General features: G+C 40.3%; 1 protein-coding gene across 1 annotated transcript; it reads right to left on the reverse strand.

Annotated features, from left to right (window-relative positions):
• eif3ba (eukaryotic translation initiation factor 3, subunit Ba) lies at nucleotides 1–26,220 on the reverse strand. The gene is made up of 19 exons (XM_068002826.1): nucleotides 26,060–26,220; nucleotides 20,191–20,383; nucleotides 19,396–19,515; nucleotides 19,012–19,069; nucleotides 18,133–18,261; nucleotides 16,374–16,531; nucleotides 15,123–15,254; nucleotides 14,233–14,299; nucleotides 13,172–13,218; nucleotides 12,549–12,759; nucleotides 11,408–11,480; nucleotides 10,217–10,339; nucleotides 7,439–7,517; nucleotides 6,435–6,573; nucleotides 5,712–5,837; nucleotides 4,080–4,157; nucleotides 2,929–3,037; nucleotides 1,805–1,923; nucleotides 1–473 (listed from the first exon to the last, which is right to left on the reverse strand). The coding sequence occupies exons 1-18, from the start codon at nucleotides 26,175–26,177 to the stop codon at nucleotides 1,820–1,822; spliced, it is 2,064 nt and encodes a 687-aa protein (XP_067858927.1). The 5' UTR covers nucleotides 26,178–26,220; the 3' UTR covers nucleotides 1–473; nucleotides 1,805–1,819.
• Nucleotides 26,221–26,476: the final 256 nt, after the last annotated feature.

Here is a 26,476-nt window from a genome sequence, read left to right on the forward strand (position 1 = left end):
TCAATGTTACTAAGCTTTATTTTATCCCATTAGACGTCAAATATAACCTGAATGGAGGAGGATACAGTCCACTGTAGTGCCGTAATTGCACACTAAAATATGTATTAACCCTTATTGTACTCTCAATATTCCTCCGTACAAAATGCTGTGTTAATTTACCATGGATGTTAAAATAGCCCATGGCTACAGGAAACTTTGAGTGCCTCAGTAATAATATACTTACACAAACCACAGACAGCATCCACAGTGATCAGTGACAGTAGCAAAGTAAACTGCAGAGCTGCTGCTAATTAGTGAAACGTATTCACAATTATTAAAAGTGAAGGCAGTGTCTTTATCACCACTGCAGAAACTGATATAGTAAAAGGCACTGTGATGATCTTTACAAGAGTGGAGCGCATTCAACTTCCAAAATGTAGGACAAGTTCCAGGTGACGCAAGAGAAATCAGCTTCAACTGAAGATATGGTGGCACTGGGGAGAAAAGAAAAAAAGGTTTTCATATGCATATATAAAATTTGAGAGTTAATAAATCCATGTACATGCTAACCATTATAATCTGCACATCTATTTTAAACATTAATATTTAGCTCCAAATCCAGAACTCAAATTTCCAGGGAGGGACTGATACGAGTGGCCAGTGTACTATATGTACTGTAGGAGAGGCTATAGGTCAATTCATTCTGGTTCCAATGCCCACAATCCATTTCCTTTATGTTCCTTTAAAGCAACAAGAGGGGAACTGAAGTTTGACAAATCACCCGCAAGTTATAGTATTACAATATGTCAAGAATGATATGGAAAAAGAATTGCAACATTGTTAAAACTCACCAGTAAACATGGTAAAATATAAACTAAAACTATTTAAATATGGATTGTTTCTACAATAGAACTTTGACAAACTGAAGTGGCTTATGCTCAAAATTGTGATTTGTACCTAGCTCGGATTTCCCAATGTATAGGTGTACTAAAGTCCTGTCCATGTGGCAAGATATGGATGTGTTTGTAAACTGCTGCAGCATTAAATTCCCAACCTTGAATGAGTTGTGGCTCAGTGGTAGCACTCTTGCCTGAGTCAGAAGGTTGTGGGTTCAAGTCCCACTCCAGAGACTTGAGCACATAATGCAGGCTGACACTCCAGTGCAGTACTGAGTGAGTTTTGGACTGCCAGGGGTGCCGTCTTTCAGACGAAACGTTAAACTGAGGCCCCGTCTGCCCTCTCGGGTGGACATTTCAAAGATTAGTAGAGGAATTCTCCCCGGTGTCCTAGCCAATATTTATCCCTCAACCAACATCACTAAAAACAGATGTCCCAGTCCTTATCTCATTCCTGTTTGAGGAACCTTGCTGTGTGCAAATTGGCTGCCATGTTTCCTACATTACAACAGTGACCACTTCAAGAGTACTTAATTGGTTGTAAAGCGCTTTGAGATGTTCTAAGGTCGTGAAAGATGCTATATAAATGCAAGTCTTGCTAAAAATTCAAGGTAGCTAGTTTACATTATTAAAAAAAAAATCACTCAATTGTAATTTATGCTGGAAATAGGTTAGGCAGTACAACTGATTTCAATAAGTTATTGAAACATGCAGGTTCAAATTTTGCAATCAACTAAACTTTATTTGAATATATAGTACCACAGAAGTATTTGAAGTCACAACCAAAACATTTTTCAGGCTTTGAAGTGTGCATTTTTCCCAAATGAAAAAAAACTGTACCCCAAACTCTGCTTAATTGGTTGTGGTAAATATTTTTTTTTCTTTTTTTACAGGTGTTGTCTCTCTGCTGTGATAATATAGTAGCTTACCTGTATGTTGTAAGACTACTCCTGATCTCCAACAGGGATAATTTCTTCTGTGACGAAAAATTCAACAGTCTCTTCCTCCCAATCGTCAACATTACTGTCCAGCTCATCTGTGTCGACACCTGTGAGGGGATGAGCAGGAATTTTCAATTGCAAGGACATGCACTTTCGTAAAGCAATATATGAACATTAGTATACAGGAGCAGATATTTTCCTTCGGTAAATATTTATACTCATCTATATGTTATTGCTGTAAAATGGAACATTTCCCCATTTAGACACACATCATCAAGAATTAAGCATTGCCAAGTCAAATGTAGCACAGCCACTTGCTGTAAAGTTCCTTCTATTTTGCTCAACCCATACACCTTTACTACAATCCCAGAAATGCCACATACCAATGAGGCATTTCTATTCAATCCAAAATGAGGCTGTCATAGTGGAGACAGTGGGGAACTAAGTTAAGGCTGCTCACGTAATCTTGGACTCTTAATCAGAGAGAAATGACATTTATCTTGTTTGTAAAATATGGACTGGGACTCTGGTCCGAGAGATACAAGTTGGCCTTGGCCACGGCACAACTCAGACCCTCGTTCGTTCCCAACACCCCCGCGCCCCCCCCAATTTCTTATGATCGTATTTCCATTGAGAAATGTCTTTTTATAATACAAAGTATAAAAGCCAGAATTTGAACCCCAGTAATCTTGCTAGATTAGTAGAGTGGATTAAGGACACAATTAACATTTTTCTACATCCAGTAGGGACGAATGTCTAATAGAAATTTACACAATTAACTTTATTCTACAATAAAAGGATGGATGATTTTCAAGAAACTCATTTTAAAAAGGGGCACTGCTCCCCTATTTTAAGATGGAACAGACTAATGGAAAACTAAATTACATTGCAGGTCATACTATCTAATTTTGTCATTAGAGGATTTTTAAAAAAAAACAGGCTTATTAGGTGCAGACAGTAGAAAAGTAGAATAATGAGATCTGTACAGGCTGTTTGACCTAGGATCCAAATATCTCAATACTTAGAAACCTTGACTGCATTATGCCCATAAAAACTGTTCTTGAGCCTGCATAGTTAAACTGTTCACTATTAAAACTAAACTAATTTATTACCTCCTCGGAGCTCCAGGCGTTGGGACTTCTGCTCTGCGTAAATCTGGATGGTCTTCTCACGATATTTATGGAATTCTTCCATCATCTTGCGTCGTTTATCTACCAATTCCTTTATAAAAAAAAATTGATAAGAGTACTAGTGCACACATGTGCTATTTTAACACAAATTAACAAAAGAAATTGGTCTGGAGGTGAATTGAAAGTGGCCATTTATTGAAAGAAAAAGGCAAAGCAACACAGATGGGGAGATAGGGATAACAGAAATTTAAAATTTTCAGATACCACCTTTCAGTCAGATATTGAGCAATTTGCACCTTAAAATACATTGGGGTAATTTTGACTTTGGGTGATACATTTATACATCTGTTATCCATTATATCTTCAAATGAAAATTAGGAGATGTATATAGCAGAAGGCTGAATCGATATCACCCGTTTTACACTATCACCCAAAGTCAAAATTATCCCCATTTACTTAAAGAAATTTGACCATTTTGATGTTTTACTCATCCCTAAACATGAGACACAGATTTTAAAAGACTTAGTTTATGCAGAGAAGTTAATCAATTAGACAATTCTTAATCAAAATAATTAATTCTCGTTTTGGCAGAAAGTTGCTGAGAACAGCTTGTGCTTAATGACAATTCTGACAGTTAGAACTACACAAACCTACTCCAACGATTCAATAAACTCAAGATCTTATGGTCAAGGCTACACCAATGGTGCAGGTTAGATACCCTGACACACTGCAGCACTGTCATACATGGTTCCCCCAGATTGCAAATTCTGAAGTTAGCAGAGAGAAGAAGAGGTTAAATAAAACTAGTCAAGTCTCTGGAAAGCTCCTATAAACCTAATGCTGCATCAAGAGGGTAGACTAACTGTAAATATCTAATTAAAATTACAACCAGGAAAGGACAATTGCAACAGTAACTATTAAATCTAATTCAAAAGCTGCACTTCAAAGGCCCAGTCAAGAGACTACTACACTTCACTCTTAACTGGTGTTCTGCCCATAATAATTATTAGAAAACAAATTCCTTTTTATGGAATTAACAAAGAATTTTGGAAATTAAGTCTCCTGCTAGTACTACATTTTCACTTTCGGATTTCAGTGACTTTTAGTTTTACTACAAAACATTAACTACTAACCTTGGAGGCCTTTGACTGACTCAAACGATCTTTCTGTTCAAAGATTTTTGAGTATTTCTTATAATCTTTTTTGATTTGCTGTAAAAAAAAGTACATACATTATTAAGGGGAGATGAAAATAATGCAAAGTGTAAATCTTAATTTGGTGACGGTTTTCAAATATCTGTACAAAATCATCTCATAGGCACAGAAACATCCGCCCTTACCTGAACACTGAAAATTATATTGTAAAAGTAATAAAACACTTGGAATTCTTAATTACAAATATATTTTATTAAGCACCCAATGGCTCAGATGGTGAAGGCAGCATGTAACTGAGCCACACAGATTGAGCCATTTAGATGCACACAACCTCAATTCCCGGCCTACATTAAATTAATGAGATCTCAGCCAGAATGCCTCTGGAGCTCCCTCGCCTGATCTCTATTGTGACCCTTTAACGAAAATTGCATACGGACATCAGTGGGGGCAGAATCAGGCTCAGTTGTGATGTCCTTGTTAAGTAGCCTGTCAGCACTCATTAAGCTTATGCACAAAGAATGACCATATAGTCGATATTCCAGAGGGTGGCCGACAGTGGTGGAATCGCATCCTAGAAAGAATTGATGTCCTCAGGAATGGAGTGGGAGAGAAAGCTGGCAAAATAATTATGTTGGTATTTTACTACATTAAACAGCAAGCTATTGGCACAGAAAAGGTGACTGCCTGGTTCCAAGCAAAATCTGGATGCGTGCAAAATGTAGCCTAACAGTACGCAACTTGTATGTTATAATATACAGCAAGTATACCAAATTCCATCCTGAGCATAGATAAGGAGCATGTAAGATATTTGCATTTCCATGGCATCAACATTCTTCAGAGGAGAAAATCTTTGGAGTTTCAAAATACTATGCTTAGGCCTTCAATAAAATTGAAATTTCAAGCTAGCGGTATAAATATACAATATAGTAACATAAGCTACAGTTGGAGGGAGTTAGGTTAAGTATATCTATTGATGAATCATTGCTAAACCTGGTCTTGCTTGTTTGCCTTAAGGTGTCGGGGAGGAATTTCTAAGAGTCTCTGATTTTTTTTTTGCCTTTCCCTGGCCCATTAATGTTCACCCTAATGGTATTTTCTCAACTTTCTTTTCATATGCTTTTAGCTGACAAGGACGGATGTCTCATAAATTTGTTCTGGTGATGGCTGAGAGCACACAAAGACATAGAAAATGTTGCCGGGATACTAATGGGGCAACTCATACATACATGCTGCAACTCTAGTTCAACTAAGTGTTGAGGTACACGTTCAAATGTAGAGTTAAGTCGGTCCCTCAGCTGATACACAAAAGAGACTAGTGGGCTTATAGGGCATTTGAGGTGTTCTTTGCTGCAGTATTCAGATTTCTGAGCCTGACTAGTGCAGTGCTACAGGAATTAAGTAGCTTTGTAGATTTCCTTGACTCATAGGCAAATTTTCTTTGTAGGTGCAAAGCACCTTTCATCAGTTTCTCCAAATTAATGCCCCCCTCCCCCCCCATTGGTACTAATGAAGCATGACTACTTCAAGGCATTTCAGTTTGCTAAGTAGGAAATTTATCAACCATATAGTCAGATTTTACTGATTTTATACAAATGAGCGCTGGCTACACACCTTAAGCTGATCCTGAGAGAGCAGGGTTGCTTGTCTGGGTCTCCACAGCAGTTGGCAGAAACGATCCTTGGTGTTCTTCTGTAAGAGACGTCCTTGGAACGTCCACATCCAGTATGCATTATCCACCTAACAATATAAAACAAATGGCAATTTATCTAAAGTATTACAAAAGTGCACAGAGACACATTTGTCCCAGGTGCTTTAGAATATAGATTATTCTTGACACAGACTGTCTCAACCATATTTTCTCCAGTCTCCCTGCACCACTCTACCTGAGGGCAGGTGGGCAAATTGCTCTCAGACTTCTGCCAATGCAACTTTCAAGTTGCCCACTTTAAGAGAGAATAGCCAAGGGAGACTCTGTCTTCAGCTTTCCCTCCTGTGCTACAGAGAAGAATCTGCACTTCCTCCCTGTAGCACTCTCGGGATCCTGTATTCCATCACTTCGTGGAGTGGGCACAGCAAGACTCCAGTACAGTTTGAATTTAAATTTTGACACCACCTCCCAGAAGACAGGATAGCTTGCAGAAAAATGTCTGAAGTGTTAGCTATTGTTCAGACTGCAATCCTTAAATACACAGATGCCAAGTGTCAATCACATTATTACACTTCTATTTATAAATAATATAAATTCAAAGAAGTTGGGCTTACTATTCTGCTCAGCCTAGTCTACAAGTGAAATTCTGAATCGTGACATTTATGAGACAAATATATTAACCGTACCTTGTGACTCCACCATGATACTGAAGTCACTACATATCGTCCTGTTGGGTCCCATTCAATATCAGAAGCCATGTAATGCTCAGCTACATTCATCAGTGTGCAGTCTGATGTGTCGTAGAATGCCAAAGCACCATTCATGCTACAGAGTAAGAATATTTTACATTAAGTAAATATCTTTATTGTCTTATGAACAGTATAAACAGTATTACTGAATTTACAAGTGTTCCCTATTCTTCATTGTTATACAGTTAAAACTACATATATAGTGCTTTCCTACATTACAACAGTCACTACACTTCAAAAGTATTTCACTGGCTGTAAAGCACTTTGAGGCGCTATATAAATGCAAGTTCATTCTTTAAGAAATAGGACATGTCAACTTAGGTTGACTAGTACTCATTAACAACATTTTTTCCATTTGTCAATGTGAATCTTGTCCAGCTTTGTAAGTGATCAGTACAAATCAGAATAGAGCAATCTAAAGAAATACACAACTAAGTGAATTGCTGTACAATGGCTGTTGGGGTAGTGAAACAAAAAAGGAAAACTGCTTCCAGCAGCTTTATCCGCTGACTGTACCATTCTGTGAGCGTACCTACTGCATAAATCCCTCCTCCAAATCAGCCACCAATTACTGACACTTGTGTTTTTCTCCTATGCACAAAAGATAAAATGGCAGACGATCCTTTAGGTAATAAACAATTATGAATTACAGTAATCTTAATTTTTATGCTTTCTATATTGTCAGATCAGCCTCATTAAATCAGTATTTTTACCCTCATGGGTGATTCAGGAAAGTAGGTTTGCATCATATCTGACAAAATGTAGCACAATTCACAATGTTCATCATCTACTTTGGTCAGCTCCTTCCACAACTCCCTCTCCCCTGGGGATGTTTCAATGCCATGACAAATCTCACCCAGAAAAGTCTAATTAACAGAAACAGCATGTCTGACTGATCTGAACATCTCACATTCCACATTAATTACTACACCATCACTCACCTCCTTAGACCAGCCAGTACCAAAAATTGTCCTTGCGGACTCCAAAAGATACTGTTAGCTTGCTGCTTATCAAACATTTCTGAGAAAAAAAGACAAAAAAGAGTTAATTTTGGCCACAATTTACATTCCACAGACTGAAGCAACTATTAGTTTACTACTCTGACAAGTCTCACTTTCATTCTTCAGTCACATGACAAACACCTACCTACCTGCAGAGGGTTGCACGTTGCACAATATAATCATAGAGTCATAGGAATTTACGGCACAGAGGCCATTCGGCCCATCTTGCCTGTGCCAGCCGAAGAAGAGCTATCCAGCCTAATCCCACTTTCCAGCTCTTGGTCCGTAGCCTTGTAGGTTACGGCACTTCAAGTGCATATTTTTTTTAAATTATTCGTTCACGGGATGTGGGCGTCGCTGGCAAGGCCGGCATTTATTGCCCATCCCTAATTGCCCTTGAGAAGGTGGTGGTGAGCCGCCTTCTTGAACCGCTGCAGTCCGTGTGGTGACGGTTCTCCCACAGTGCTGTTAGGAAGGGAGTTCCAGGATTTTGACCCAGCGACAATGAAGGAACGGCGATATATTTCCAAGTCGGGATGGTGTGTGACTTGGAGGGGAACGTGCAGGTGGTGTTGTTCCCATGCGCCTGCTGCCCTTGTCCTTCTAGGTGGTAGAGGTCGCGGGTTTGGGAGGTGCTGTCGAAGAAGCCTTGGCGAGTTGCTGCAGTGCATCCTGTGGATGGTACACACTGCAGCCACAGTGCGCCGGTGGTGAAGGGAGTGAATGTTTAGGGTGGTGGATGGGGTGCCAATCAAGCGGGCTGCTTTATCTTGGATGGTGTCGAGCTTCTTGAGTGTTGTTGGAGATGCACTCATCCAGGCAAGTGGAGAGTATTCCATCACACTCCTGACTTGTGCCTTGTAGATGGTGGAAAGGCTTTGGGGAGTCAGGAGGTGAGTCACTTGCCGCAGAATACCCAGCCTCTGACCTGCTCTCGTAGCCACAGTATTTATATGGCTGGTCCAGTTAAGTTTCTGGTCAATGGTGAGCCCCAGGATGTTGATGGTGGGGGATTCGGCGATGGTAATGCCGTTGAATGTCAAGGGGAGGTGGTTAGACTCTCTCTTGTTGGAGATGGTCATTGCCTGGCACTTATCTGGCGCGAATGTTACTTGCCACTTATCAGCCCAAGCCTGGATGTTGTCCAGGTCTTGCTGCATGCGGGCTCGGACTGCTTCATTATCTGAGGGGTTGCGAATGGAACTGAACACTGTGCAGTCATCAGCGAACATCCCCATTTCTGACCTTATGATGGAGGGAAGGTCATTGATGAAGCAGCTGAAGATGGTTGGGCCTAGGACACTGCCCTGAGGAACTCCTGCAGCAATGCCCTGGGGCTGAGATGATTGGCCTCCAACAACCACTACCATCTTCCTTTGTGCTAGGTATGACGCCAGCCACTGGAGAGTTTTCCCCCTGATTCCCATTGACTTCAATTTTACTAGGGCTCCTTGGTGCCACACTCGGTCAAATGCTGCCTTGACGTCAAGGGCAGTCACTCTCACCTCACCTCTGGAATTCAGCTCTTTTGTCCATGATTGGACCAAGGCTGTAATGAGGTCTGGAGCCGAGTGGTCCTGGCGGAACCCAAACTGAGCATCGGTGAGCAGGTTATTGGTGAGTAAGTGCCGCTTGATAGCACTGTCGACGACACCTTCCATCACTTTGCTGATGATTGAGAGTAGACTGATGGGGCGGTAATTGGCCGGATTGGATTTGTCCTGCTTTTTGTGGACAGGACATACCTGGGCAATTTTCCACATTGTCGGGTGGATGCCAGTGTTGTAGCTGTACTGGAACAGCTTGGCTAGAGGCGCAGCTAGTTCTGGAGCACAAGTCTTCAGCACTACAGCTGGGATGTTGTCGGGGCCCATAGCCTTTGCTGTATCCAGTGCACTCAGCCGTTTCTTGATATCAGGTGGAGTGAATCGAATTGGCCGAAGACTGGCTTCCGTGATGGTGGGGATATCGGGAGGAGGCTGAGATGGATTATCCACTCGGCACTTGAGAATGGGGATGTTTGCAGAGCCTCCTCCTCCCGTTAGTTGTTTAATTGTCCACCACCATTCACGACTGGATGTGGCAGGACTGCAGAGCTTTGATCTGATCCGCTGGTTGTGGAATCGCTTAGCTCTGTCTATAGCATATTGCTTCCGCTGTTTAGCATGCATGTAGTCCTGAGTTGTTGCTTCACCAGGTTGGCACCTCATTTTTAGGTACGCCTGGTGCTGCTCCTGGCATGCTCTTCTACATTCCTCATTGAACCAGGGTTGATCCCCTGGCTTGTTGGTAATGGTAGAGTGAGGAATATGCCGGGCCATGAGGTTACAGATTGTGCTGGAATACAATTCTGCTGCTGCTGGTGGCCCACAGCACCTCATGGATGCCCAGTTTTGAGCTGCTAGATCTGTTCTGAATCTATCCCATTTAGTACTTTTTAAATGCGATGAGGGTTTCTGCCTCCACCACACTCTCGGGCAATGAGTTCCAGATCACTAGCACAACTTGGTGAAAAAATGATGCTTCAGCTCCCCAAAATCCTTCTACCAATTACTTTAAATCTATGCCCCCTGGCTATTGACACATCATACACATGACCAGATACACACTTCACATTTTCCTGCAAACAGGAAGAGGTTGCCAAAGGACCAGATTCCTTAAGTTTAAATATTCCTTACCTAGTCGTAGCATAAGCAAAAAAAGTTATGATTTACTTACTGATGAGCTCAATCTTGCCATTATTCTTCACATGGTAGAAGGATACTGATATTCTGGGTGTTTCTCCGTGTAGCACAGCAAATTTACTTCCATTTGGTTCCCAAGCAAAAGCAATAATACCCTCTAAGTGCAGAAGAAAAATACATACTGGTAAACAAAATATTTACTTGAATAAGATCCACTAAAGATCGCTTAATTCTTGAAACATAACTAAGGATGTAATTTTTTGTATCCATTTCTAAAAGTTAAGCAACCACCGCCCCCCATAAGATTCTAAATAGATTTTGTCAAGCGTTAGATTAATATACAGCTTGCTTCTGTTGATCCAAAGACATTTCTGCCCCCACCTCCCCCCCCACCCAAATTCAAATTATCCAATAGCTCAAAATAAATCATATTAATGAAACAGCACAGGATATTTTTGCACAACTGCAATTCGAATTAACAGATAATTCCAATTAAGCAACTTTGAATTAAGAGGAGACGACCATATTCACATTTTCTGACACTTCAGTAATTTACTGCTTTCAAAAGTTTCACTTTGAATTGTGGACAATATCTCCAACTGCTCTCTCCAACCTGTAAATTTTTTTTTTTTAAATCCCTATCCTGGAAAAAATGGTGCTGCAACTTTAAATTCCGTATAGATGGCTTTTCCAACTACACGACTCTAATCGAAAAGGATGGGTTAATACGTCTAAAAATCGACATGGGGTATGCAACCAGTTACAGCATCTGATGAAGTGTAGGTGAATTCATACGTAAATGCAGAGATCCCCCACAATGCCATGACAATATGCATTAGACCTACATCAAAATGGCAGAGCCTTACTACTATTCAATTAAAGAGGACAACATTCTGATCCACTGCCTCATCCAGTTCAATGGTTAAATCAAGGATAACAGCAAGATTTTTCAATATTTGCACCTTCATAAGCAGTGTAACATATTAAGCATTCTGGAAACTAGCTTAATCTGTTAAGACAATTCATTTTCATATAGTGGATTATCAAAATGCAACAATCAAGTAAAACTTCTAAAAAATGATGAAAATATTCCAAAATGATGAGAAAGAGAATGCCCAAATAGGAACTCACGAGACACCACATGAAATTCCCCAGAAATGTCATATTTGGGGCTTCTGAACCCCGTGAAAATATAAATACAAATATTCAATTTGAGACAACCCACCTTTCATTTCCACAACATCCACAGGAACCTGTTTTTCCCTCATTCTGAAGATTTCAAAGTTAGTCACAAGACCCTGCAGAGGAAGAGCTTACTAAACATTATACAGGCAATTAACTTCAGGTCAGAACAGTTAACAACATCAATTACTGACAGTCTCTGGAGTAGAAGATTTGAAATCATAATTCTCAACTGTGACAGAAAAAGCATCTGGTTTATATAAATTTGAGCTCTACATTTACATGTACGTCAAGACGAGATCAATCACTGCATGTGAAATGTACGCCTACATAATTAATTTCATGTTTGTGGACTTTTGAATGGGAAACTAAAGCAATTATGAAAACTTATGGGTGGAAAAATGAGTTTCAGAATTAATGATTTTTGAACTAGAAAGAAAGCAAGTTCCAACCAGCTGAGGCTAGTTTGTTACAATAGGAGTAAATTAAATGCTATAAAGTCACATCTCAAATCAGCAGAAGTTGCTGCAAAATGATCTGGTACAAATTTATCACCAACTGGAAGCATCTATTACATTGTAAAAATAAAACACACTCACTGATGAACTGTGGAATACAGAATTTACTTCACCAGCAGGAAAGGGACAACTCAGGAATTAGTCTTTCAATCAAGGATTAAATTCTGTATTCCAGTTTGCCAACAAGTGCTCTTTATTTATACTATATGCTACCCTTTCCCACTTTGACCACAGAAATTTTACAGCACAGGAGACCATTCCACCCATCTGGTAGGGCTGGCTCTATACAAGAGTAATGCAAAACTAATCCCACTGTTCTGCTCTCTACCTCCCCGTATCTTCCTCTACTTCAAATATTTATCCAATTTTCCCTTAAATATGGTCTCTGCCTCAACCATTCCCTGTGGCAAAGCACTCCAAGCTTCACTCTGACCATTTTAAATTGATCACCCTTTGTCACCGACTCCCCAAACCCGAGGAAGCAGTCTTTCCCAATTTACTCTCATCAAAATTCTTCTAATTTTTAGGAAGGTGCTTCCTCTAGATTTCTTACAATGAGGGCAAAAGTTACATTATATGGAACAAGCACTTTTGACATACAATTCCTTTCCTGGGCATTTATTTGTAGATGTTTTCTCAGCCAATATCCATGGTTCAAGCACGTACCTGTATACCCTTCAGAGTTCTATCTACTTTCACACACAGGTAATCTCCATTTTTCTGCCAGTGCAATTTACAGTCCACCACATTGAAAAGATTGCGCACTCTCATTTCTTGCCGTGTTGGAAACTGCATTAGTGTGACTCTGGCTGGAATATCTTTATCCTCTGGTACCCAGAATGCAATAACATTATCACCCGGAGACCACGAGAAATCCCTGGTGAAAAACAGATAATCTAATTAAAAATAACAGCATTTGCATTTTTGCAGAACGATTGACTACAATGATACTTCGTAGTGGAGGTGGGGCAATAGACGTCCAAATTCACAGAGCGTGGGGGAGAGGGGAGAGCCCGAGTTTGGGGGGGGGGGGGGGGGGGCGGGGGGAAATAAGAGGGTGGAGAGAGAAATGAGAGCACCGAGTTTGGGGGGAGAGAAAAGAGAGCCCCCTTAAAGCAGAATGCTCATTCTTTTACACAAAAATTAGTTGTAGCACAGGGACCTCAGACAGAAATCAAAGAATTTAATAACCACATGTAAAATAGAATCCCCAAAACTGTCACTTTTTAAGTGTATCTACTAGGTCAATAAAATATGGCAATTGACCCACTTACAATAGATGCACTTACTTTATTCCACTGATCTTCAGACTCCTTTTATCCAACAGCCCCATTGACTGGAAATAAAAAATAATTTGGTAGTGTTATCTCAATAGTGCAGTACAAGCAAGACTGTACACAGTTTAAAAAAAAAAGCCAATTCCCAAACTCCAGTTGAATTAAAACAATTATCCTCTCCTCTATCGTTTCCAGTGTTAAACCCAATCCCCTTCAGGATTGTGCTTTTTTGGTTTCTCCACTTTCCCCCCTACCAATGCTCTCCCCTCTTTGCCTGAGCTAGATTTCCATGGATGCCAGGCAATCTATAGTTCTTCACCCAAATGGCCAATCTTCATGAGTCTGGACAGTGAAAGCTTGTGGAAGACCAACAATGAGATCAGAATTAATCACATTGTTAAGTCAATAGCACTCTATGCTCAGCTGAGTGGGGACATGGTTTTTATTGAGCGAAGCAGCCCACTGTAACTTTTACCTGACATAAATTAATTACATACAAATTTATGGGTTCCTCCATCTCTTTTTCTCTAAATAGTTTGCCAAAATTTCCTGTCATTTATATTCAGCCTCGGCTGGTTTCAGCTTTTACCCAAACTTCCAACAACTGGATTTTAAAGTAAGTATTAATCAGATGTTGATCATCCTCTTAAAAAACTTAATATACTTTCCACCTAAAATCCTATGATTTTTGGGAATTTATAAAATTCGTCCTCTCATCTCCTTTCCAGTACCACCAAAAACAAATTATATTTTCACATTTCGTTGCTGCCTGTATGTTTGTTGGCAGTCAGCTTTCTCATTTTTGTGCTGAAATCCAGGTCTGGACATAATCTCTCCCATTTTCCCGATCTCTCTACGGTCTCCACAACCACCTTCTTAATTCTAACACTAAGTCACGCTTCCAAGATTGCCTATATTTAAATCCCTCATTTCTACTGTTGAGAAACATTTTTTAAAATGTTAGAACAAATGTTCACTTCATATTGAATCATTTTATTTAGGTGTTAAGAGTTATTTCCTGGAAAATTTAAAAAGAAAAGTCAAAAATTCCAGCGGTTAACTGAAATACTCACAGGTGTTTCATAAATACTAAGTGTGTCTTGGGTCATTCGTGCAAAAAACTTCCCATCATGACTCCATCTATTGAAGAAGAACCAATTAAAATGATATTCATGTTCTGTTCTTTGCTGTCCAAGTTACCATAAACTATACAGTTTCAATATGTACTAAGGCTGAGCAACACTCACAAAATTCCCCATATCAAATATTGAATTTGCTGCACATAAAAAAAGAATCAGCATTTCATTGGAAATATTGCATAATGGCATTGATCACAGTGAGTCAAGATGCAGAGGGCAATGCTGTTTGCAAGTACTGTGTGTAGTAGTAATGGACAGCGGGGAAGGCTATGTGGCCGGGTAATGTTAGGTGGATGTTCTTGATGTGTGGGAGCACTGGAATGTCATTGCCAGCTTTGGTAACATGGAAGGCGGAAGAAATGGGGTTGTTGGATGTACAAGTATTGGGAAAGGGGGCTGTGGGCTGCAGTTGAGAAAAACACAATGATGGGGTTTTGTTGGGGACTGGGGGCAGGTCAGTTGTGGCAAGTGTGGGGAACTGCATGGGCACTCGCCGTGGGTGGGAAGGTGGCAGAAAGCACAGGCCCTTGGAGCAGGTGGGGGAAGGCACTGAGGGAGAATTCTTTCCCTGACTAGGGAAGTTCACTTCCACATGAAACAAACAGACAGGAGCAAGCAGTACCCAAAGGCAAATATAGATAGGTATAGTTTGAAAAAAAGTAGCAGGGAGAAGTAATGCAAGAGTGACTAAACAGGAATTGAGCACATATACAAAACTTTTAATCTATAAACAGCAAACTATTATACCAGCTTGCTTTCCTCAATATCAAAACCTTTTGGCACAATAAGCCAAACTTGGTCTGAACTCTTCGGATCACACTCACTTGAATATTGGCCAATGGGCTGAGCTCTCACAATGAAATCCTCGCTTCTTCTGGCCAGTTAATACATCCCAAATGATAATGGCTTGAGGGTCGTCTTTTGTGTCCATTAAAGGGCTAAATGACACCATATATCTGCAGAGTAATAAAAAATAATACAAATCACCAGTATTCATATACATTCCTTGTCACTTTCACAATTTGTTAAGAAGCTGGTGCTCCAAATTCAATTAAAGGTGAAATTCAGAACACCAGCAGCAATGAAACAATTACTCATGGCCAGGAGCAAGCTACAATGACACTGAAGTCAAAAATTTAAAACTAGAACTACAATGAAAATAGCGTGGGGGGAGGGGAGAAAATGAAGCAGGTAACTAGATTAGTGAAGCAAATCTGATACTGAACTTTCACCAATGGGACCTGGGTTTTAAATCCAGCCCAGGATGGGGATGAAAGTTTGTTGCCCACTGGACCTACATTACCTGGGTTTAGGCAGCCTCAATCCAGTTCCTATTAGGCATGAGCAGGAAACCGCTGGGTGCTCTTCTGAAATTGGGGCCCATTTTGCTGAGCAGGGAAGCTAGAGCTTACGCTGCACCTGCACATGCTATGCCTAACCTGTGAGTGTTTGAGGTGGACACTGGGTACCAGAAGCAGTTCTGATCCTCATCATTACCATCCCTCACAGAGCACTAATTCCAAACCCCTCAAACTTCACAGACTCCAAAAAGTCATAAAACTTTTGCTTGCTTACAAAAAGTTGTAATACTTTAATTGCAACTTTTGCTGATAAAGAATTAATCACTGCTGATGATAGAAGAAAAACAACAGGGATAATCTTCCAGAATTGGGTATAACATACAACAGGTATACGCAGAAAGGCTGCATGACCAGCTTCTGGCATAAAACTCTATTCCATAGGTTCCCCCCTTCCCCCAAATCTTGGATTAGACGTTAATAATATTTATGTGAAGATTGAACAAATGATAAAGAATGATCATTTTAACATATTGCACATATAAAATGAAAATTTAGGCATCAGTAAAATAGCTAGATATAAAATTTATGCTTAGGGAAAATAATATGGGCACTCTGATAAAACTGTTTGGACAGATTGTTGTAAAATATTTTGCACTTCAGCATTTTCAGAACGCAGTAAAACTAGAATACTTTTATTTTGGTCTAAATGCAGTACTAAGATTAAGGAAAATATCTTGTGGGGACTTTTAGCCAGCATCTAATTAAAGTAGATACCTTTCACACGGGGAGAAATCAATTAGCTGGACACCTTGGTGGCTAAAACGCTGAATCTGCTTGAACTTCTCCCCACCCCAAAGAGCAATACCACGCTGATGGAATGTTGCTAAGTAAGTGCCTTTGGGAGACCAACGAACATATGTCTCCGTCCAACGCTGTCAATAAAAAACAAAACATATTTACAATCCTAAACAGTTTGAGGCTAGTTGGACCTAGCCCAGCAATTAGCCAACCAAGGAACACTAAAATACTCCCATTTTTCCCAGTTAAAAAACAAGCATAATAATATGGGTGCCACAAGTCTGAATCACCTTAGCAAAGATCAACTGCACAGAGGTACGTGTCAGCACCCTCTGATCTGCTGTTTACTAATGGACTATGCAGGAGTTCTGATTAAGTACAAATAGTTTGAGGTATTTCCCAAAAACATGGTTCAGAGAAAAATTACAAGAACCAAATACTCTGATTAAAGGCCCCTTAATCAACACAAGACCCGTGGGATCATTTACTATAGTTGATAACAATGAGCCATTCATACATGGAGCACAATGAATAATCTGTACATTTATTGCCATTGACAGATAAGAATTTGTAAGTTAGCCTTAAATCAACACTTTGGTGTTTTGCTCTTTTAGGCAATTTTAAATCCAAATAGCTTTGGCAGGAGTTAATAACTCCCAACAAACCAACCATGATATTAGAAATTATTCAACCAGAGGCAACAGCAAAAGACACAATACAGGATATCAATAAACTTTTAATATTTCCCATTCAAGAAGGCATAGGAACACAGGAATTGCTAGACAAAAAATGACCAAGGTCCATCTAGTTTGCCTTTTACCATCCTGGTAATTATATGATACAACGATAATGGAGTTGTTGACTAATCATGGTAATCAATCTCTATCAAACAGTCTATAACAGACCCAGACATGGGGCCAGGAAAGCCCCAGTGGTTGAGCTTTAGGAACCAGTCACGTGTTCCTTCCAAGCATGCTACACATACCACGTCATGTATCAAATTACTCAATTACGATATCTCAAAACGTTATTTTCTGAAAGAAATCCATCTAATTTATATTTGAATGAATCAATATAATCCACCATCTCCCTAAGGAGCATGTTCATCTAGTACAGAGTGCCCCACCCAACATTACTCTGCACTATTAACACATAATACAACAAATGGAAATATAGCCCATCTTTAACCTTTTTTTAAAAATTAAATCTCTCCCTTCTTCTTCACATGGACCCCATGCTCATCACTTTCAACTATCTTGCCATGGTGGCCATTCTTCATGTATGAGCCAAGGCGGTGAATACCGGCAGGTTACTTGACAATGTATTACCACTGAGCCCGATCTTGTCCTTATGCAACTTCCATACAACCACTCCAGGAGGGGCCAAAAGATAGTGATCAGAAGTGTGACCATGGCTGGTTTACCCCTTCCCAAGTCCAATTGTAGCACAACTGTCACCATGACCAAGATTAGCCAAATCAGCACAATTTGTAATCAAACTTGGGACCTTCTGGTCTGCCTAACTTGTTATATGCTGCTTTGACCAACAACCAATGAGGAATTTATTTTAACATCCTGTTTGACAACCAATCCATTTTACAGCAATTGATACTAAAGCAAAAATTTATCATAAACTAGTTGTCTCAGTGCAATAGATTTTTCCACGTTCATCCCTCCACAACTTTCCTCGGTCACGAGAGTCCAGTGAAGTGTTAAATGTAATTGATGATACTTACTGCACGTTCTTCAATGATGACAGGTTCCTTTACATCATTCCACAAAATAGCAGTTCTATCTCCAGACTCATAGATAATGCTGCACTGATCTCTACAGTCTTGATCCTCTATCCAGTATCGAAGATTCCCCTGTATCATATATACAAGTGTTATAAACCTGGCATTCACTTTTATTGATTGATCAGGAATAAAGTTGCCATTTTTGAAATGGGGTACTTGAGAGAAGGGAATATTTCTATTATTACAGTCCCCACTGCTTACAGCAGGCACGTTGGTGTCAACGCAATTTGCCCGCTATACGTGGTGGCCGATGTAAACAAGAAATTTTTAAAAAGCAAGGAAGGAATCTTCATCCTCCGTCGCTGCACTTCCCGCTGTCTAAATGCTCCAGTAATGATCCAAATGGGGGAGAAATAGCGGTCTGGTCAGTTTCACCTATACTGTTGGAGCGCTGAACGGGGTTAAAGTACACAGCGGCACTTTAACATGGTGCAAACAGTTGCTTGAACAGCTCGAAAGTCAGTTTAAGCAGCGCCTTTGTAATTGACATCTATATGCCCTATATAGGCATATGTCCAGGATAAGCGGGAACAATGTAAGTGGTGGGGACTATATATTTGCTTCTAATACACAAAGGTACATAAAAAAACAATTATGCAATATTTTCAGTATGGACTTGCACCCATTTGGTCTGAGTTGGATTTATATATGAAGTCCCAGACACATTATGTTGGCCGATACAAAAGGGTCAACAAGGTGAACGTTGGGATATAGAATTTGAACTTAAGGCTAAAATAATGCTACAATGAATGTGAAATTAAAATAAGTAATATGGAAACCAATGTTCATGTAAGGTTTATTTCACATATTATTACTTACAAAATCTTTGAATGGCTGTTTCTCTGGAATTTCCCAATCATCACTTATGTTCATGTATCTGGCAAGAAAATACAAAGTTAATTGAATCAAGATGTAAGAAAGCTTTGTAGAATTTTTAATACTGATAAGCAATGTTTTAGCAACTAGGATAAACCTATTTTTAAAATCAATTTTGCAATATTGGGAAATTTACTTCAGTGTAATTATCACTTATTCCCCCCTTCAACCACTTTCAAGTACATGGTTCTATATGCCTTGGCAGCACTTGGTATGTGGAATATCACAACCAGTTTGGGATCTATATTGAGTACAGTGAAGTTTAAGTGCTTTTTACTCCCAACTGAAATAATGAAGTTGACTTAATCACCATAATTTGACACCTACTTATCAAAATCAGTGAAGAGGTTGACTCGAAAAGTGTGTTGTTTGTCTAACTTGTATCCATCTGCATTTTTTACAGCATCCACAGCACAAGCTGGTGAATTGTATTCCAAGAAAATATACCTAAAAACAAAATTGTGAATATGAAGGTGAAACCACAAGGTTTATTTATTACAATTAAGTACAAAATCTTTGAATGTCTGCTTCTTGGTTAGTTAACAGCCTGTAATGTCAAGTGAGCATATATTTTTAAAAAATGGAAGGGCCAAAAACTCTGGTCAGACTCAAAACTTTCTTCATTCACAATTCAATTTTTGTTTAGGATCCTGTTCCTTTTATTTATTCAAGCACAGTAGCAAATGTTCAGCACTGGGACAATGTCAAATTCCCATGGTAAAGAATGGTATAATGGTCTACTGCACAACACATCAAATCCTTTTTAATCCGAGCCATTGTGTTGGCACATTTGCAGGAAGGACGCCATATCGCTATATGCTCAGTACGTTATAAAGACTCCTCAGCAGTTCTGTGATTATGGTAGTACTGTTACAATATGAAAGGTTGGCTTTATATTGGTACACTGCGCGCCAGCACAGTTGCGATGGGCAGAACGGCCTCCTTCTGTGCTGCAAGATTCTATGACACTGTTAAACAAGAAAGTCGACAAGGTTACCAAGTCTAATTTACTTGGAGAAAACACTCTCCATTACACACAGTCTCTTGATAGATCAAGTTCTAACAAAAATGAGACACAATGGAAGAGTTTACATTACTATCAAATCTTTACTGTAAACATACCCTTTTGTCTTTCCATCTGCTTCTGGGTAAAACTCATTTGCGATTTTCCCAAACTTGGAAAAGATCTTCTGGATGACATTTTGGAGTTTCTCCAGTCGATCTGGTCCAACTTGTGGTACATTATCCACAACAATAACAGAGTCTATGCCATCAGCTTCTAGAGGTTGGTCCTTTAAAATATCATCCAGCAGTTCTATGAGAAAAGAACAAAACTTACATTATTGTCACCAGTGACAGAATTTAATTTTTTTCTGCTAGACAAAATGCTGACAGAACGCAGTGTGCACCAATGCACTGTGCATACAATTTTTCTCTCCTGTGAAGCGCCGTGGGATGTTTTACTACACTAAAGGCACTATATAATTGCAAGTTGTTGTCGTACAAAACTGGTTATTCCTTACAATTTCCTACACAGCAACTTCCATCCTGATTGTAGAACCAAGATCGAAGTGCGAAATGTATGCCAACTTAGCCAATGTGACAGACGCAATAGAAGGCAAATTGTCATTGTACATCACACCACATAAACTGGAAGATAGGTAGGAACATACAACTAGTGTTCATAACCTACACACATCAAAATGAGTGATATACACATTACACGAAAGATGTGAGTGCACTAGAGAGAGTACAGAGGAGATTTATGAGGATGTAGCCAGTGTTGGAGATTTTTAACTATGAGAAAACATTGGACAGGTAGGGGTTGTTTTCTTTAGAACAAAGGAGGCCGAGGGGAGATTTAATTGAAGTATATAAAATTATGATAGAGTGGATAGGGAGGACCTATTTTCCTTAGCAGAGGTCAGTGACCAGGGGGCATAGATTTAAAGTAATTGATGGAAGGATTAGTGGGGAGCAGAGGAGAATATTTTTCACCCAGAGGGTGGTGGGGGTCTGGAACTCATTGCCTGAAAGGGTGGTAGAGGCAGAAACCCTCAACTCATTAAAAAGTACTTGGATATGCACTTGAAGTGCTGTAACCTACACGGCCTCCTCTGTGCCATAACCTTCTATGATTCTATGACTTTGAGTAACAGGAGGGAAATAAAAATCTTATGGTAGGTACTATGGAACATTTACTAATGTACAACTGCAGCATTAAAGATATCTGACCAGCTCCTTTCTAACAGTGTAAATTTCACCAACAGACAGCAAATACTGAGCAGAGCTCCATGCAAGTAAACATAGTAGCGGGGATTGCTCTTACAAATATACCCAATGCTGCATAGAAATTGAAATAATATGCTTTGGGTATGACATTATGCTTTCAGTGCTACATTACGACAAACTCCTTAACAAGTGCATGTTTCCAGAAATAGTTACAGGACTGAAACTAGTAGCGTTCTGATATTCTAATGCCAGAACATTAAGCAATAGACTGGAGAATGTGAATGCAAATGATCTGGTTAGCAAAAGCTTGCACTTCTGTTTCGACTTAATGTTGAATTGTGCAGTACAGTTAGGACTTTAGACGGAGAAACAGATTGCATCTGAGTTTAGATAGGTTGGGGAAATGGGCCCAGGATTGGCAAATTTTTCCAACATAGATGTGTGCAGTTATACACATAGGTGCACAGAATACAGATATAGAGTATGGCATGAGTGGAGGTACATTAAAAGGTGACAGCAAAGGAGAGACACTTGGGAATGATCATTGACAATTCCTCAAAATGTTCAAGCACAGCGTCAGGAGGCTGCAGCCAAAGCATAATGGGCGCTGGGCTGTATTGCCCAAACTATTCAGTGCAGAACTACGGTGATGATAATAGGGTTATACAAGGCTCTGGTGAGACCTCATCTTGAGTATGGTGTACAATTTTGGTTTCCCCCTCAAGATCATTGCAGCTCTATAGGAGGTACAGAGAAAGGCAACAAGCATGATTCATAGCCCAAGTACATTGAGCTATGAAAACAGACTTCATGCCTTGGATTTGCTGGAGATGCACAGACAGAGGGAAATGTTCAGAGGTCAGCCACAAGAATGATCTCTAGCTTAAAGAACCTTAATTACTCAGAAAGGCTTAAAGAGCTGGGTCTATTTACATTAGACCAGCGCAAATTTAGAGGCAACTTAATAAAGATATATAAAGTAATTAAAGGGCTGGATTGTGTACCTATTGATAGATTATTTCTTTTTGACAGATTGGGCCGGACCAGGAGTCATGCATATAAACTACACAAGAGTAGGAATAGGCTAGATGTTAGGCATTTCTTCTTTTCCAAGAGAATAATGAACCTTTGGAATACGTTGCCAGCTTGTGTGGTGTTTGCCGACTCTCTGCATGCCTTCAAAAGGGAGCTGAACTGGTTCTTAGTTATAAAAGGTATGTGATTTAACAGTTAATGTGAGCATGGTCAATGTGGTCTCCTGGACTGGTTTTGATTGCCCTAGAGAGGAATTTTCCAGATTTTCCCCTCCTTTTCAGCCCTGGATTTCTCTTTCTGTTTTCCTGCCTCTCCCGGGGGATTACATAGCTGCTGGGGGTTGGAATTATCTAGTCATGATGCTTCAGGCATCTCGAGTGTGGGGGCAGGCTTGCTGGACCAGCTGGTCTTTTCCTGCCCATCATTTCCGTATGTTCGAATGACTCGATCCAGGTATTTAAAAGTATTAAGGCCATCGATAAAATACAATTTTTTTAATTCATTCATGGGATGTGGGCGTCACTGGCGAGGCCGGCATTTATTGCCCATCCCTAGTCGCCCTTGAGAAGGTGGTGGTGAGCCGCCTTCTTGAAGATTGCTTGAGGTAATAGGTAGAATTGGGAGCCACCTACTTAAGTTGAGAACGGATTGAGTCCAGCTGGGTCTTTGTAAGTTTTACCCACCGACCTGTGGAAGAGGATTCCAGAGTTGGCAGTGAGCACTGACTCCATGCAGTACTTCAAGGTGTTTGGAAAAATGACTTGGTCATGGCAGAAGGTCGGAAATAAATTGCTTTTGAGGCCTGAATTAAAAGAGTAGTTTGCTGATCACCTTTGAGGTGACATCGTTCATCTGTGGAAGGAGGTAGCCTCCGAAAGCTTGTGAATTTAAAATAAAATTGCTGGACTATAACTTGGTGTTGTAAAATTGTTTACAATTGTCAACCCCAGTCCATCACCGGCATCTCCACACCTTTGAGGGGCTAGAGAGGAATTTTTGACAGGATTCCTGACTTAGCACTGTATCTTTCTGCCTCTCCCAGGAGGGAAAGAATGATAGGTACATGGGGATGAGTTCAGTTTAAAAAAAAAACAGGGTGAGCGATCATGGGCCGAATGGCCTTATATTGTCCTAGGAACATGTATGTTATCTCCCATGTCATCACTCACAGATACTGCCTGGACATGGAGCTACAGGATGCAGTGCATCCTCTTGGGTGGGCAACAGTGACTTAGGGCTCAGCACAAGTCTGCCTGGACTGAAGAGTAGCAGAAGGACTCCTCATAGATCAACAGCAGACCCAGAGCACCTGGAGTGGCCCTTCAGGAATCAAATTTAACACCAACATAAGATAAACTGGAATAACCCATTGCAGGAACTGCATGTCCCTGAACACTGAAGCACATGCACAGAGACTGACTGGTAAGTACTCGCAGAAAAGATCCAGCTATAAAAACCAAGCTGTGGGAAAGGAGAAAATCTGAGATCCCAGGATTCTGAAAAAGGTATACCACTGGAGAAAAATGTATTGTGTGCATATCCAACAGGATTGAAACATTTTACAGATGTATATAAAGAAGCTTTTGTTAATTAAGTCTTCATGTTAGAAACCTTATTTTTAATATTACATGTTCTCAGATTACTGTCAAAGCAAGATGGCAACTGAAGGTATTTCAAAAAATGTTTTTGAGCAATTCACCGTTTCCCTGCTTCTCATTGCAAGTTATTTGTTAATTCTTCACCGGTAGTTTTTCTACCTGCATGCATATACAAAGAGGAAACTACCCCTCAACTTCAACACTAATGTTGCCACCTTAAACTCTCCATCACCCATTTTATATATAACATTTATATCTATTAGTTAAATGATTTCTTAGAGCATCAAGTCTTTAAAAAAAAAGCCTTTAAGTTTAAACATCTAAGCTGACACTGCAGTGCAGTACTGAGGGAGTGCTCCACTGTTGGAGGTGCTATCTTTCGGATGAGACATTAAAGCGAGGCCCTGTCTGCCCTCTCAGATGTATGTGAAAGATCCTCGGTGTTATTCAAAAAAGAGCTGAGGAATTCTCCCAATATCCTGGACAACATTTATCCCTTAACCAACATAATCGAAAAAAAGTTAAAATGTTCTGGTCATTTATATAATTTGCTATTTATGGAACTAGTGACTACACTGCAAAGTACTTCATTGGCTGTGAAGTGGTTTTGGATGCCCTGAGTATGTGAAAAGTGCTATATAACTGCAAGTATTTTTTCTCTATTATCATCTAGCAGCTACTTAAAAGATTGCCACGGTAGGATCCTGAAAGCAGATTATTTGACCATATGATGCACACCAAAGGGAAAACATAAACAAGGTGACCATGTGGGGATGAGCAGAAACCATTGTTACAGATGTACTTGCTACACAGGAGACAGAGAAGTGTGGAACTAAGCTTTGGCAATCCTACAAAGGTGAACCACAGAACAGAGGCAGTGGAAGCGGACAGAGCCGTCAACCAGAGAGGTGAAAGGAGAACAAGGAGAGATAACACACCATAATTGCAGTCACAAAGTATGTCACTAGTGATTTTACCATCGGTGCTGTAGGCAGTCAGACTGAAGGGAAACAAACAGAAAGTAGCTAAAGAGATACAGAGAGTGGGAATACATTTCATCCTAAGCAGCATCACTTACCTTGATAATAAAAGTAGGTGCTGGATTTTTTAGGCACACCACAAAAACACCAATGAAATGTGTCATATATCACAGATATTTGTACTTGTTTGGAATGCCACAACGACCAAAAAAAATCACCTCCAATTAATGTTGCAGATGAGACCATTCATTACCAGCATCATTAATCGATTACTTATATATATATATATCCTTAGTATTACCTGAAACAGGAGTCTTTCTCTTTTGCATGATCAGAGGGAGACTTACTGTAGTTTCAAGCATTTTGTTTTATTTCAGATCTTTTACACTTACTTCTAAAATAACATCCTTTACCTCACTGGAGATGTTGTCCACTCATCCCAGTTATAAAAGATCCTGTATACCATTGTTCCATTCCCAACAGGTTATACTACATTTAAAGTGAAAATAATAAAAATTTGCTTGTACCTTTTCAATTACATATACTATCCATTGTAGTGTTTGCAATGACAACTGATGGTATACTTCATTACATTCAAAATGTTACTTGTTCCCCTAGAATACATATTTCTACTAGAAGTCAGGTGGGTATTACTGATTTGAAATTATACAATGTGTGAGGTGCAATCAAATCACGTTTGAAACAAAACTGAGTGGAAAATTGTGCTTATATATTAAAAATAAAAAGTGTCGTCCTTCGTTTAAATGAAAAATTCTAATTGCTACCTTCAAGTAGCACTTTAATGGGGCAGCATACACCATTGGCTTTCACTACCCTGCAGGTTATTTTTAATTAAGCATGTTTTATTCTACAATATAATATACACTATAAATACTATGTACAATAACTAATGAGTTCCATCCTAAATAAACGATTGCAAAGTCTGCGTGGCCTAGATCAAATAACCTGGGAGTCGCCCAGTCTCAAAGCCAATCTACGGTAGTGCTCATTCCCCTAAGCCGGGTCCGGGCCCGTGTTAGGCCTCAGGCTCCAATCACTCCCAAACGCACATGGACCCAGTTGTAAACCGCCGCCGCCTGCTCTGCGTCAAAATAATAAAACCGAACCGATTTTTTCCCCCTTTACCGTCGTCGGAGATATCGTCCACGAAGTCTTCAGGGTCGCTGAAGCCTTCCTCCGGCTCTTCCAACTCTGCCACCTCATCCTCAGCCTCCCGGGCCTCGCCGTCGCTCGTTTCCATCATTCTCCTCTCGATCGGCGGCCGGAAAGAGAGCGCGGCGCGCACCCGCCCGCTCCGCGTCGCCGAGTATGCGTGCGCGCACCCGCCCGCTCCGCGTCTCCGAGGATGCGTGCGCGCACCCGCCCGCTCCGCGTCGCCGAGTATGCGTGCGCGCACCCGCCCGCTCCGCGTCGCCGAGTATGCGTGCGCGCACCCGCCCGCTCCGCGTCGCCGAGGATACGCGCGCGCACCCGCCTCGACCTCACGCCGGCTCGCCTCTTCCAAGTATTCGGAGGGGTGAATTCGTTAAGATGTAGAATAGA

This window comes from Heptranchias perlo, chromosome 22 (assembly GCF_035084215.1).
Source record: "Heptranchias perlo isolate sHepPer1 chromosome 22, sHepPer1.hap1, whole genome shotgun sequence".
NCBI lineage: Eukaryota > Metazoa > Chordata > Chondrichthyes > Hexanchiformes > Hexanchidae > Heptranchias > Heptranchias perlo.